This window comes from Hyla sarda, chromosome 8 (assembly GCF_029499605.1).
Source record: "Hyla sarda isolate aHylSar1 chromosome 8, aHylSar1.hap1, whole genome shotgun sequence".
In the NCBI taxonomy this organism is placed as follows: Eukaryota; Metazoa; Chordata; class Amphibia; order Anura; family Hylidae; genus Hyla; species Hyla sarda.
Window position 1 is genome coordinate 219,615,218 of NC_079196.1, and position 15,983 is coordinate 219,631,200.

Below are 15,983 nucleotides of genomic sequence, written 5' to 3' on the forward strand. Positions count from 1 at the left end.
GATATATAGTAGTTATACACCTACCCTCCAGCTCTATCTGTATACTTCTGCTTTCTCTATAGGATCAGGATATATAGTAGTCATATACCTCCCCTCCAGCTCTATCTGTTAACTTCTGCTGTTATCTCTATGGGATCAGGATATATAAGTTATACACCTATAAAATACATTAAAACTGCACATAATGTAATCCATTTATGAGCCAAATTAATTCCCCTGGCTGACCTCCAGCACCAGCAGCCAAATTAGATGACCACCTCATCTCTCTGCAAAGCCAGAGGATTCAGGGGAAATGTAGGGAGCATCAGGAAATGATTTCTGTTCTGAAATAGAAATCAATATGGGTATTATCCCATGCCTTCCACATAAGGTAAAGCAGGTAAGCACTAGACATACATAAGAACTTCTACATTGTTTTCTAACAATAGCCCATGCTTCACTATATAAACTTCATTTGTGCTCGGGGCTACAAGCATTGCTATGCATCAGTATTATTAACAAACAGACCTTACATAGCGGTTGAAATGTACCATAAGCAGACATTGCATACGTGCCTTTATGACTGATAGTTGACCCTACTTTAGTGGTTGAAGTGTGCCATAAACCACGTCCGAGGGCACGCATATAGAGGGCAAAAAATGCAAACCAAGTAGGAAGGAAAACAAAGTTGATAAATCACCATATCAAACCAAAGACTGAAAGCATCAAACATGTCCGTAGACTGTAACTATAACTAACAAGACAGCGCAAGAATGATCAACCGGAACTCTGATCACCTGAGCAGACACCTGGCGTTATGGAGCGGAGGATGCCGCACCTATTGAAGGACCGGATCACCACATACCACTGTGCTACATACAACCATGTGTGTCGTGATGTTATTGCTCTGAAAAAACGTCAGTAACAATAAGCTGCGCAGTGCATCCCCCTGCAAACGTGGCAGATATGACGGGTATACAATCACCTATGCATTGAGATGTTATTGCTCTGAAGCCATGTCAGCAAACAGTAACTGTAGTAGTGCATCCCCTTGCAGAAGTGACAGGTATGACGGGTACAAACCGCCTATGTGTCAAACGAGGTTATTGCCCTGAAATACGTGTCAGCAAACAACTGGAGTAGTGCATCCAACCTGCAGACGTGGCAGGTATGACGGGTATACAACTACCTATGTGTCAATGTTATTGCTCTGAAAGCATGCCAGTAACAATAACTACGCAGTGCACCCCCCTGCAGACGTGGCAGGTATGACGGGTATACAACTACCTATGTGTCAATGTTATTGCTCTGAAAGCGTGCCAGTAACAATAACCACGCAGTGCACCCCCCTGCAGACGTGGCAGGTATGACGGGTATACAACTACCTATGTGTCAATGTTATTGCTCTGAAAGTGTGCCAGTAACAATAACTACGCAGTGCACCCCCCCTGCAGACGTGGCAGGTATGACGGGTATACAACTACCTATGTGTCAATGTTATTGCTCTGAAAGCGTGCCAGTAACAATAACCACGCAGTGCACCCCCCTGCAGACGTGGCAGGTATGACGGGTATACAACTACCTATGTGTCAATGTTATTGCTCTGAAAGCGTGCCAGTAACAATAACTACGCAGTGCACCCCCCCCTGCAGACATGGCAGGTATGACAGGTATACACCACCTATGTCTCAAACAAGGTTATTGCCCTGAAAAACGAGTCAGCAATAATAACTGGAGTAGTGCATCCCCCTGCAGACCTATGTGTCATAAAGTTATTGCTCTGAAAGAGTATCAGTAACAACAACTACGCAGTGCATCCCCCCTGCAGACATGGCAGGTATGATGGGTATACAACCACATGTACGTTGTAATAAGTAAAACTGCGTAGTGCATCCCCCTGCAAACGTGGCAGGCATGACAGGAATACACCTCCCAGATACAGTGGTCCCTCAAGTTACAATATTAATCGGTTCCAGGACGACCATTGTATGTTGAAACCATTGTATGTTGAGACCAGAACTCTATGGAAACCTGGTAATTGGTTCTGAAGCCCCCAAAATGTCTCCAAAAACAGGACAAAGTGAGAATTAAACAACAATTTGTAGATAACTAATATAGATAAAGCAAATCCTTACATATAAAAGTAAGAAAGATCTGCTGGGAGCTGTAATCACTGTCTATGTTAGTGATTCCCAACCAGGGTGCCTCCAGCTGTTGCAAAACTACAACTCCCAGCATGCCCGGACAGCCAACGGCTGTCCGGGCATGCTGGGAGTTGTAGTTTTGCAACAGCTGGGGGCACCCTGGTTGGGAAACAATGGTTTATTTAGAGGACAGGAGCTTCTTCAAGGTCCTGTAAAATACAATGTCCTTAAAACCTAGAGCCGCCCTTACTTGGTGTCCAAAGGAGCAGCTAACCCTGGCACAGGTAAGGAGTAGTACATAACTTGTAGAACTGTAGGGGGCGCTACCAGACACCAGTCAGTGCATGCACTTCAGTAATACAGGTGATTTACCAGTAAAATGCCCATTCTAATTGGTTAGTTCCTCCAGTTGTGACATGTCTCACAGATCTGGACTGTCTGTAGCATTGTATGTTGAGTCTGGTTTCAAGTTACAATGGTCCAGAAATGACCATTGTATGTTGAAACTATTGTATGTTGAGGCCATTGTAAGTTGAGGGATCACTGTATACGTGTGTATGGAACAACTCTAATATGTTCATGTTACCCAAATTGCTTGTGAAATGTATGGAACAAAACCTCTGTCGAGGTTATACGGCACCAATTAACGTCGTCTTAACAAAACCTGTACAAGCGTGAAATAATGTATGGACATAATAAACCACCGTAGCATATGTATGGCAAAAACCAATGGTCCAACCATGGTAGCAACAGCATAGTATAAACTCTATAACCCTGAATACATGTAACAAAATGCTTAGCGTAGGCATGAAGAGCGTGCTAAACCTGACACAAAGCTATGAAAATATACCCTGAAGAAGTCATGAAGATCCGTACGCTACAAAGCAAGAGAAACGCGCACCGCATATACGTACTACAAAACGCGAGCACTGAAGCACCATGACTGCAAGCGTAGTACAAAAATGACCACCCGCAAGAAAAAATGAACAGCGCGGCAAAGCAAAAACGCAGAACACATGCTAAGAAAGTATATAACCATAAACACTGTATAAATGCTATACGTTAACCCCTCGCACAAATACAGCCTTAACAGGCTTAAAGGGGTATTCCAGGAAAAAGCCTTTTTTTTTATATATAAATCAACTGGCTCCAGAAAGTTTAACAGATTTGTAAACTACTTCTATTAAAAAATCTTAATCCTTTCAGTACTTATGAGCTTCTGAAGTTAAGGTTGTTCTTTTCTGTCTAAGTAATCTCTGATGACACGTGTCTCGGGAAACGCCCAGTTTAGAAGCAAATTCCCATAGCAAACCTCTCCTAAACTGGGCGTTTCCCGAGACAGGTGTCATCAGAGAGCACTTACACAGAAAAGAACAACCTAAACTTCAGAAGCTCATAAGTACTGAAAGGATAAAGATTTTTTAATAGAAGTAATTTACAAATCTGTTTAACTTTCTGGAACCAGTTGAGATATATAAAAAAAGTTTCTCCCTGGATAACCCCTTTAATACGTACACCTTCATTCTGCTTTCCTTCAGATTCCTAAAGATGAACACATCCTGCGCTTCCTCCGTGCCCGGGACTTCAACATGGAGAAAGCTCGGGAAATGCTCTGCCAGTCTTTGTCCTGGCGCAAGCAATACCAGGTGGACTACATCCTCCAGACATGGCGCCCACCACCAATCTTGGAAGAGTACTATGCCGGAGGCTGGCACTACCATGACAGAGGTCAGTCTGAACAGCAGTTCTCTCCTCCTTAACCAGATTTCTCTTTCATTTCCAACTCATTTTAAAGGGGTACTCCGCCCCTAGACATCTGACCCCCTATCCCAAGAATAGGGGATAAGATGTCTGATCGTGGGGGTCCCGTCGCTGGGGACCCCCGCGAACTTCGTGCTGTACCCGGCGTTCGTTTAGAGCTTTGGGTTCAGCACCGGAGGCTCTGGACGTCACGGCCACGAGTCCTCAATGCAAGTCTAGGGGAGGGGGGCGTGACGGCCATCACGTCCCTCCCATAAACTTGCATTGAGGGGGCATGGTTTTGATGGCATGAGTGGGCGTGGCCATGTCATCACGAGTGGGGCGTGGCCGTAATGTCACGAGCCTCCACCCTGCATTGCCAGTCATCCTTTGGATGGGGATAAGATGTCTAGGGATGGGGGCGCTGTTGCATTGTTCTCTATGGACTTTTTTCCTTTTTACTACCAGCAGTGGTGAAAAGTGGTATTGCAAGTGATACAACTAACAATTGGTCAGTAAGTGGTAGAATTGGGTGCTAAATTGTTCATATTCCGACATTGCTCTATCTTATGGCTTTGACCGATATATTACAGATGGCCGCCCTCTCTATATCCTGCGTCTTGGCCAGATAGACACCAAGGGACTGCTAAAAGCGGTGGGGGAAGAGGCCATATTACGTCACGTGAGTGTCTGATATCACACATACTATCTATTATTTCATTAAATCTTGTATAAAAGGCCATAGTGTAAAATATTCTCTATACACCAGGTCCTGTCCATCAACGAGGAAGGTCAGAGGCGATGTGAAGAGAATACCCACCTCTTTAGCACTCCCATTAGGTCGGTATGATGGAACGGACAGGTATACAGCTATATGTTATATCACCTTGGAATCTTCTTACCTTCCCATTGTCCTTTCCTTAGGTCTTGGACCTGCCTTATAGACCTGGAAGGACTGAATATGAGACACCTGTGGAGGCCCGGGGTGAAGGCCTTGCTGCGGATCATAGAAGTGGTGGAGGCCAACTACCCAGAGACTTTGGGAAGACTTCTCATAGTACGGGCCCCCAGAGTCTTTCCGGTTCTATGGACGTTGGTAAGAAATAACCTATACCGTAAGTCCTTGTTGTGGTCTCCGCCGCTTTATACCGGCCTTACCGGACCCCTCTCTTGTAGGTCAGCCCGTTCATCAATGAGAACTCCCGACGCAAGTTCCTTATTTATAGCGGCAACAACTACCAAGGTCCAGGCGGCATCTCTGATTACCTGGACAAGGAGGTCATCCCTGATTTTCTTGGTGGAGAGTGCATGGTAAGGAGCGTGGTCTCTATCCGCCATGCTTTATGCTGCTGCTCTGCTTATCCAAATTGATTGCTTTATGTAATGGCTATATACAATCAGAGTAACATCAGTTGTTAGGGTCTAGGTCATTTTTTTTTACAACCAGTGTGCCTCCAACTGTTGCAAAACTATAACTCCCAGCATGCCTGGACAGCCTTCGGCTGTCCAGGCATGCTGGAAGTTGTAGTTTTGCAACAGATGGAGGGATATTGATTCACTGGTTGAGAAGTACTGCTGTAGATTCATTACCTGTATACCATAACCAGTATGTAACTTTACAGAAAAATAATAGAAACGTCGTCTATGTACCTCAGTCAGTGTGTAGCTTTATGGGCAGTGACCTATATAGCCTCTTCAACTAATCACTTTCTGTCCGGACATGCTGGGAGTTGTAGTTTTGCAACAGATGGAGGGACATTGGTTCACTGGTTGGGAAACACTGCTGTAGGTCTATTACCTGTATACCATAACCAGTATGTAACTTTACAGAAAAATAATAGAAACGTCGTCTATGTACCTCAGTCAGTGTGTAGCTTTATGGACAGTTGCCTATATAGCCTCCTCAAATAATCACTTTTCTGTCCAGGCATGCTGGAAGTTGTAGTTTTGCAACAGATGGAGGGACATTGGTTCACTGGTTGGGAAACACTGCTGTAGGTCTATTACCTGTATACCATAACCAGTATGTAACTTTACAGAAAAATAATATAAACGTCGTCTATATACCTCAGTCAGTGTGTAGCTTTATGGGCAGTGGCCTATATAGCCTCTTCAACTAATCACTTTCTGTCCGGACATGCTGGGAGTTGTAGTTTTGCAACAGATGGAGGGATGTTGGTTCACTGGTTGGGAAACACTGTTGAAGATCCATTACCTGTATACCATAACCAGAGTGTAACTTTACAGAAAAATAATAGAAAAGTCGTCTATATACCTCAGTCAGTGTGTAACTTTATGGGCAGTTGCCTATATAGCCTCCTCAAATAATCACTTTTCTATCTGGGCATGCTGGGAGTTATAGTTTTGCAACAGATGGAGGGATATTGGTTCACTGGTTGGGAAACACTGCTGTAGATCCAGTACCTGTATACCATAACCAGTATGTAACTTTACAGAAAAATAATAGAAACGTCGTCTATATACCTCAGTCAGTATGTAGCTTTATGGGCAGTTGCCTAAATAGCCTCCTCAAATAATCACTTTTCTGTCTGGGTATGCTGGGAGATGTAGTTTTCCAACAGATGGAGGGACATTGGTTCACTGGTTGGGAAACACTGCTGTAGATCCATTACCTGTATACCATAACCAATATGTAACTTTACAGAAAAATTATAGAAACGTTGTCTATATACCTCAATCAGTGTGTAGCTTTATGGGCAATTGCCTATATAGCCTCTTCAACTAATCCCTTTCTGTCCGGGCATGCTGGGAGTTGTAGTTTTCCAACAGATGGAGGGATATTGGTTCACTGGTTGGGAAACACTGCTGTAGATTCATTACCTGTATACCATAACCAGTATGTAACTTTACAGAAAAATAATAGAAACGTCGTCTATATACCTCAGTCAGTGTGTAGCTTTATGGGCAGTTGCCTAAATAGCCTCCTCAAATAATTACTTTTCTGTCTGGGCATGCTAGGAGTTGTGGTTTTGCAACAGGTGGAGGCACCCTGGTTGAAAAACACTGGTCTATGTGCTGTAAGATACCTATGTCTTGTGTATTGCAGTGCAACATTCCAGAGGGCGGCCTGGTCCCCAAGTCATTGTACCAATCCGATGACGATGCAGAGATGTCCGACCACATCCGACTGTGGACTGAAACCATTTACCACTCAGCGTTTGTCTACAAAGGGGCCCCACATGAGGTACGTGGATAACAGGGGCCATGTGACATGGCCAGATATAGAACCAGGTACAAAGATGGGCAAAGATGCTACTGCCCAAATCAATATGGCTAAATAATACCACTAAGCAGTGCTAAAAAATAGTGCTATACTACAGCGTCCACACAGTACTGCAATACACTGCCCACATAATAGAATCCTTTAGTGGCCATATAATGCTGTTATATAAAACAGCCATATTTTATTCTTATAACAGTGCCCCCCATAATACTGGCTTTAATAATACACCTAAACCATACTTTATAATAGTGCTTAGTAAGACGTCCGTAACATTGTGATACATTGGCCACTTAATAGCTTCCTTTATTGGCCACATAATACTGTTATATAGAGCCAATATAAATCAGCCATATTGTATTTATATGATAGTGGCCTCCATAATACTGGCTTAAAGTGTACCTTTCATCAAAAAAACGTTTGATATATTATAGATTAATGTATGCAGAATAACTTTCCAATTGCATGTTATTAAAAAATATGATTCTTTCTATTTAATTTTCCACTTTGACAAAAATGACCACTAGAGGTCTCCCTACCAGTCCTGGCCGCAAGCCCTTTTTATAGATTTCAGACTCATGAAGGAGTCCTAAATCTCAGACTGCAGCCGGGACACAGACAAGCTCAGCTGGCAGCTCTGAATCTTCTCCTCTCTGTTTACAACTGCATGTGCAGAGAGAAGAAAGATCGGAGCTCAGATAGTAAAATGAATGAGGGCATGCAGTAAGGCAGAGTCAGGAGTATGCCCTGCTGTGCTATGAGCACAGTGCTGGCTCCTGCCTGTCTGATTGACAGACAGGGAGCAGTGCTGAGCTTGTCTGTGTCCCGGCTGCAGTCTGAGATTTAGGACTCCAGCATGAGTCTGAAATCTATAAAAAGGGCTTGCGGCCAGAACTGGTAGGGAGATCTCTAGTGGTCATTTTTTCAAAGTGGAAAATTAAATAGAAAGAAGCATATTTTTTTAATAACATGCAATTGGAAAGTTATTCTGCATACATTAATCTATATTATAGCAAAAGTTTTTTTGATGAAAGGTACCCTTTAAATATTACAGCTATACCGTACTTTATAATAGTGCTTGGGTATAACGTTCCTAACATTGTGATACATCGCCCACTTAATAGTTTCATTTAGTGACCACATAATACTGTTATATAGAGCCAATATAAAACAGCTGTACTCATTAAATATTGCCACACAATGTCACACATATGTAAAATAATACAGCCATACAGCACCTTTATAAGGCTGCATTCACACCACATTTTTGCAAAACAGTTCCCGTATCAGGTTTTTAATGAAAAACGGATTCCACCAAACCGTACGAAACTGTATCAGAACGTGTGTACAAATTTTAACGCCTATGCAGTTTGAAAAATGATGTCCCGTTGCATCAGTTTTTTTTAAAGAAAAACGTTTTTTACTTTTCACTCCATTAGGAATAAAATTTCACTTGTTTGATTGAAATTCCAAGAAAAAAACTGTGCAAAGTCAAAAACCGTATGGTGCAAACCGGATAGAACCGTACGCACATACAGTTCTCTACAGTTCCCATTGACTCCCATGTTTAAAAAAAAAAACGTATACGGTTTCCATACGGTTTTTAACTCAGACCAAAAACCGTGGTAGGCTACAGTTTTGGGTACGGGAAAAAACAGACAAAACCGTACAAGACGCAAAACGGATTCACCCGGATGCATCGTTTGGCTTACGGTTTTCAATGGAGAGTCAATGCATATGGTTTTCTATACGGTTCCGTACGGTTTTCAAATTTAATATATACGGGAACTGTATTACAAAAATGTGGTGTGAACCCAGCCTTACAATAGTCGGTCCGGCTCACCTAACACTGTGATAAGCTGCCCACATAATACTTTTATATAGATCCAATATAAAACTGTCATATAGTTAATTTATTATTCAGCAGCCCAGTTGCCCATAGCAACCAATCAGATCGCTTCTTTCATTTTTAACAAGGCCTCTGGAAAATGAAAGTAGTGATCTGATTGGTTGCTATGGGCAACTGGGCTGCTTTTCCTCTGCACAGGTTTTGATAAATCTCCCCCATAGTGACTAAATAATACTTGCATACTTTTTCCTAAAATAAAAATGACCGCCATACAGGGCCTTTATAACAATGCCTGGTAATGTTCACCTAACACCATTGTATAGATCCAATATAAAACAGCCATATGATGCTTTTATTACTCAGCCCACATAGTGCCTAAATAATTCTGGTAAAAAATTACCGCCATACAGCGCCTTTATATTAGTTCCCAGTAATGCTCTTCTAATACATTGCTAACATAATAGTACCTTGTAGTGACAATATAATGCCAATGTATAGCACCAACATTTAAAAAAAGCTGCACTGCGCTCATATAATACTGCCACATAGTGACAAGTTACCAATGCAATTCTCACCTAATAATGTATCTCACTGCTCACATAATTGCACCATGTAGTACTCACATAATGTTATACAGTGTGCACATATTACTGACACACTACTCACATATATTAACGCCATTCGGTGCACCAATAATGCTGTCACAGAGTGCAAATATAATACCCCCACATAGCTACCAGATAAAACTCGCTTACATTGCCTACAATGTAATTCTCAATAGCAATTCTCACCTAATACCGTAACTCACTGCTCACATTGTAGCGCCATATAGTACCCACATAATTTTCTACAGTGTGCACATATTACTGACACACTACTCACATATATCAATGCCATTCGGTGCACCAATAATGCTGTCACAGAGTGCAAATATAATACAGCCACATAGTTAGCATATAAAACTCGCTTACATTGCCTACAATGTAATTCTCAATAGCAATTCTCACCTAATACCGTAACTCACTGCTCACATTGTAGCGCCATATAGTACCCACATAATTTTCTACAGTGTGCACATATTACTGACACACTACTCACATATATCAATGCCATTCGGTGCACCAATAATGCTGTCACAGAGTGCAAATATAATACAGCCACATAGTTAGCATATAAAACTCGCTTACATTGCTTACAATGTCATTCTCAATAGCAATTCTCACCTAATACTGTAACTCACTGCTTACATTGTAGCGCCATATAATGTTCGACAGTGTGCACATATTACTGACACACTACACACATATATTAACGCCATTCGGTGCACCAACAATGCTGTCACAGAGTGCAAATATAATACAGCCACATAGTTACCAGATAAAACTCGCTTACATTGCTTACAATGTAATTCTCAATAGCAATTCTCACCTAATACCGTAACTCACTGCTCACATTGTAGCGCCATATAGTACCCACATAATGTTCTACAGTGTGCACATATTACTGACACACTACTCACTTATTAACGCCATTCGGTGCATCAATAATGCTGTCACAGAGTGCAAATATAATACCGCCATAGTTACCAGATAAAACTCGCTTACATTGCCTACAATGTAATTCTCAATAGCAATTCTCACCTAATACCGTAACTCACTGCTCACATTATAGCGCCATATAATGTTATACAGTGTGCACATATTACTGCCACACTACTCATTTATATCAACGCCATTCGGTGCACCAATAATGCTGTCACAGAGTGCAAATATAATACCGCCATATAGAATCAGCATAATACCGCTATATAGCATCAGCATAATACCGCCATACAGCAGAAGCTGCAGACGGCACTGACCTCACTCACGCCTGATGGTTCTCGCAGATCACAGCTGAAATCCTGGAGGTGGAGTCGGTGATCACCTGGGACTTTGACGTCCTCCGCAGCGACGTGGTCTTCAGCCTCTACCACTCTAAGAGGGCGCCGGAGGTCCACCAACAGAAGGATCCGGCAACAGTCACCGCCGGCACAAGCAACAGCAACAACGTGCAGCTGATAGACAAGAGCTGGGTCCTGGGGGTGGACTACAGGAGGGTGGAGGCCCCTCTGGTCTGCAGGGAAGGGGAGAGCATCCAGGTAGGTCCGAAACTACAACTCCCATCATCCCCCCCCCCCAGACGTGTTAGTTCTTCTGTAGACAGGAGGTTTCCTTGTTTCCCTATAGGGCTCCCATGTGACTCGCTGGCCCGGGTTCTACATCCTCCAATGGAAGATGCACAGTCCATCCTCGGGGACCAGCATGGTCCGGGTGGACGACGTCCTGGCGTCACTGCAGGGGTCCAGTCATAAGTGTAAAGTCATGTATTACTTTGAGGTTCTGGCATCAGAAGACTTCAGGTAAGACTGTTGGTCGTCTCAAGAAATTACTGTGTAGTTGCAAAACTACAACTCCCAGCATGCCCGGACAGCCAACGGCTGTCCGGGCATGCTGGGAGTTGTAGTTTTGAAACAGCTGGAGGCACCCTGGTTGGGAAACACTGTCCTAGACCCTTACAACTGATGTTACTATGATTCTACAGTCATGGCCGTAAATGTTGGCACCCCTAAAAATTTTCAAGAAAATTTTAATAAGAGAGACCTGGAGCAGTTTGTAAAGGAAGAGTGGTCCAACATCCCGGCTGAGAGGTGTAAGAAGCTTATTGATGGTTATAGGAAACGACTGATTTCAGTTATTTTTTCCAAAGGGTGTGCAACTAAATATTAAGTTAAAGGGGTACTCCACAGGAAAACTTATTTATTTTTATTTTTTTTATTAATTGGTGCCAGAAAGTTAAACAGATTTGTAAATTACTTCTATTAAAAAATCTTAATCCTTCCAGTACTTATTAGCTGCTGAATACTACAGCGGAAATTCTTTTCTTTTTGAAACACAGAACTGTCTGCTGACATCATGAGCACAGTGCTCTCTGCTGACATCATGACCACATTGCTCTCTGCTGGCATCTCTGTCCATTTTAGGAACTGTCCAGAGCAGCATATGTTTGCTATGGGGGATTTTCTCCTACTCTGGACAGTTCCTAAAATGGACAGAGATGTCAGCAGAGAGCACTGTGCTCATGATGTCAGCAGAGAGCACTGTGCTCATGATGTCAGCAGAGAGCACTGTGCTCATGATGTCAGCAGAGAGCTCTGTGTTCCAAACGGAAAATAATTTCCGCTGTAGTATTTAGCAGCTAATAAGTACTGGAAGGATTAAGATTTTTTTTTAATAGAAGTCATTTACAAATCTGTTTCTTTCTGGCACCAGTTGATTAAAAAAAAAAAAAGTTTTTCACTGGAGTACCCCTTTAAGGGTGCCAATAATTTTGTCCAGCCCATTTTTGGAGTTTTGGTGACATTATGTCCAATTTGCTTTTTCTCCACCCTATTTTGGTTTAGTTCCAATAATGGCGTTATCGACTCAAACATCAAAGCATCTTTTAAAGAAAATTGTAAAGAATCCAAGGCAGGATCCATATTTATTAAAATAATAAAATTGTGCATAGAAAATTACGCGTTTCGAGGGCAACCCCTCCTCTTCATCAGATCAATATACAGAGTATTGTAAGAGTGTACACTTAAATACAGTCAAGAACGGTGCCAAAATACGGTGGGCGTGGCTAAAGTTCAAAGGTCATGTAATGTAATACAATCAGTGTGGACACACAAAGTTAAAAAATGTCTTCTGTACTTCCATAAGAACATTCCTAAACCCATATATGGTGTTCCCGTTAATCCTGTTTTTGCATATGTTTGTATAGGTGTTCATACCTGTATTCATTTTGTCTGTTATATATATATATTTTTTTTTAAATATTTTATATTATTTTTGTATTTGGGCCCAGTATAATCTTTATGTCCCATTCCTTTTGTTTGGCACCATTAGGTAGTCACTCTGGCATATACCATAGATGCTATATACCTTTGTGGTAAGCTGGGTGAGGCAGTAACAGGGTCTGGTGGTATCAACCCTTGGTTTGTCGTGACGCCAGGGTGAGGTTGTATTGTATAGAAGGCCCTGCCGACAACCGGTCCACAAACGGCAGGATGATAAACAGAATGTCCTTAGCAGAATTTATGAGATAACTGGAACTTTTACTGAACTTCTCATGCAAACAGTCTTTACAATTAATCAGTTTCTCTTGAGGTAACCCGGGATGCAGGTTCCTCACAGGCTTTGCTGGGACTAGTAGTCTTTAGCTTTAAGCAGGCCACTGTGCTACTAATTATAAGATTTGAGTTGAATAGTAGTCACAAAGAATTTGTAGATAGAGCTTTATAACTCACGGTTTTAGTGGCTGCTGGTTCCTTAGGCTTTGGCCTAGTTGAGAATTGGGATATGCTGATTGTGCTTGGCTGAAATCCAGAAGATAAGAGAGAGAATTTAGTGACTACAGCCCCTTATATATCAAGGAGGCTGGACTAATCCCATTGGCTGCAAAGCCTGTAGGTCCTGAACCCAGAGAACTCTGGGTACATCACATGACATTATCACATGACCCAGGAAGGTCCTAAATATCTGTACAACCATTATAATATATCAGGTGACCTAGGTAGGTCCTATACATTTGTACACTATACAGCAATACATTTATATGAGGCAACCAAGGGGCAAGCCCTGCAGGAGAGCCCTGTGGAATGGAGGGACTCTAACTGAGGGGACTTTAGACAGGGACAGGACAATGTCCTGTACCAGGACACCACACCTTGCTCCTTCTTCTGTGGCTGATATAAAACACCGGTCACCTTCCTACTGTCCCTTCATATCAATTATGTAACACTAGGACTCAAACTACCTACATGTCCTACTGTGTTTTGAAGCGCTGCAGACACATGAACTAGAGCCCACCGCTCCGCTCTACCACACAGAGCTGAGACACGTCCCCGCCTTCCTCTTCCGATTGGTCCGCCGGAACATTTGACCAGAGAGCCGAGTAACGCGCGCCGCTGTCGGTGCCTGCAGCGCTGCCCAAATATGGATCTGTGCATTTGTACTGTTTATACTTTTATTAATTGCTCTTTTATACCCTTAGCACATGTTTTGACCACATTTATTGTGATATGTAAACAATGCCTGTAAATATACCTTTTTTAACTGTGTCCACACTGATTGTATTACATTACATGACCTTTGAACTTCAGCCACGCCCACCGTATTTTGGCGCCGTTTTTCACTGTATTTAAGTGTACACTCTTACAATTCTCTGTATATTGATCTGATGAAGGGGGGGGTTGCCCTCGAAACACGTAATCTTGAATGCACATTTTTATTATTTTAATAAATACGGATCCTGCCTTGGATTCTTTACAATATTCTTTGGTCCAGATGTTTTGATGTTTGAGTCGGCAGCGCCAGGAGACATAAGGTCCTTTGCTCCATACCCGTCTACATAGCTACCCAGAACAGCACATCTACCTGTGTTCCTGCGACCTTCCCGGCATAGGAGCTATCTCCACCTCACTACCCCATTAATTGGGGCGCTATACTTCTTTAACTCCATCTTAATGTGAGCAGCCATCTAAAGGGATGGTTCAGGTCCCTGAAAATTTCTATTTTATCCAGCTCGCCAAGGGTAATACACAAAGTGCCGTACGCGGTTTGTCTTTTTTCTACATTACCACACTGAGGAAGAGACCCTGCAGCTCCCTCCTCCCCTCTCACAGCACTCTCAGAGACACACTGAAGAAGAGACCCTGCAGCTCCCTCCTCCCCTCTCACAGCACTCTCAGAGACACACTGAAGAAGAGACCCTGCAGCTCCCTCCTCCCCTCTCACAGTACTCAGTCTCTGAGACACACTGAAAAAGAGACTCTGCAGCTGCATCCCCCTCCTCTCTGCTATCTACTGTTTTATGCTTTATTGAGTTTTTTTTGGACACCAAAGCAGACATCATATAGCAGTGTTGTCCCAACCAGGGGCCACCAGCTGTTGCAAGACTACAACTCCCAGCATGCCTGAGTTGTAGTTTTGCAATAGCTGAAAGACTATAGTTTGGAGGGACATGAAAAGAGTGCCACCCCTGTTCATAGGCTGTGTGTGGTATTGCAGCTCAACTTTATCGCTTGCAGTACTAGACACAACCCATAGATGTCAGCCATGCTTTTCTAATCTCTGTACAGATGTTGACTGTTGTACTTGCTGTCAGTGAATGTATGTATGTATGTATGTATGTATATATATATATATATATATATATATATATATATATATATATTTACACACACCCCTCCTCTCTTGTATTTCAGGGGCTCCATGTCCAGCCTGGAGTCTTGCAGCGGCTTCTCCCAGCTCAGCGGAGTCACCAATTCTTCAAACAAGTCTCACAGCAGCTCAATGATCTCCAGATAACACAGGGGGACACTGATCTCTTTAGCACAAGGACCTTATGCCTTATAACTATTGATGGTGATTTCTCCCACACCAAGGTAGGTGCCCTGAGAACATGCAGTGGCACTCCGACCCAGGAGAACCCACCTCCGTCAGACACCTATAGGTCAAGCTCGTGAAGTGAAACCTTGTTGACTTCTCATTCTCATCTAAACCAAATACACAGGAGTAACAGGGAACCACTAACCCAGGAGCAGCTATGTCGGATCCGGTGCCACCTCCATGGATCAGTTACCACCTCCATGGATCAGGTGCCACCCCCCCAGGGATCAGGTGCCACCCCTATGGATTAGGTGCCACCCCCAGGGATCAGGTGCCACCCCCAGGGATCAGGTGCCACCCCCATGGATCAGGTGCCACCCCCCAGGGATCAGGTACCCCCATCAGAGGGTCACCAAGAAGAGAATTAAGCAGATGTAGTGTGGTTGCAGTATATAGGCTATGATGATAATACAGGGCTATGATGTATGGGGTGACAGGTCGGGGCCCCGGGCCCCTCACACTCTACCTACCAGCACTTTTTGAACCCGTTTGCCTTTTATCAACTTAATAATTTATTTCCTGAGGCCTTTTGTGACCGAGCTCAGGTTTCGTACTGAAAT

At 43.0% G+C, this 15,983-nt stretch overlaps 1 protein-coding gene and 1 long non-coding RNA gene across 3 annotated transcripts in view; one reads left to right on the forward strand and one right to left on the reverse strand.

The window, feature by feature from the left end:
- Nucleotides 1-8,969, reverse strand: part of LOC130285560 (uncharacterized) — a 30,552-nt gene extending 21,583 nt beyond the window's left edge. The window contains exon 1 of the long non-coding RNA XR_008847371.1: nt 8,948-8,969. This is a non-coding gene — a long non-coding RNA (uncharacterized LOC130285560). The remainder of the gene's footprint in view (nt 1-8,947) is intronic.
- Nucleotides 1-15,983, forward strand: part of SEC14L5 (SEC14 like lipid binding 5) — a 107,913-nt gene extending 91,930 nt beyond the window's left edge. For both annotated transcript variants that reach the window (XM_056537115.1, XM_056537114.1), the window contains exons 9-17: nt 3,662-3,851; nt 4,457-4,545; nt 4,633-4,703; nt 4,788-4,959; nt 5,040-5,174; nt 6,931-7,068; nt 10,839-11,090; nt 11,179-11,351; nt 15,240-15,983. In XM_056537115.1, coding sequence (XP_056393090.1) covers nt 3,662-3,851; nt 4,457-4,545; nt 4,633-4,703; nt 4,788-4,959; nt 5,040-5,174; nt 6,931-7,068; nt 10,839-11,090; nt 11,179-11,351; nt 15,240-15,342 — 1,323 coding nt within the window. In that variant the 3' untranslated portion in view covers nt 15,343-15,983. The remainder of the gene's footprint in view (nt 1-3,661; nt 3,852-4,456; nt 4,546-4,632; nt 4,704-4,787; nt 4,960-5,039; nt 5,175-6,930; nt 7,069-10,838; nt 11,091-11,178; nt 11,352-15,239) is intronic.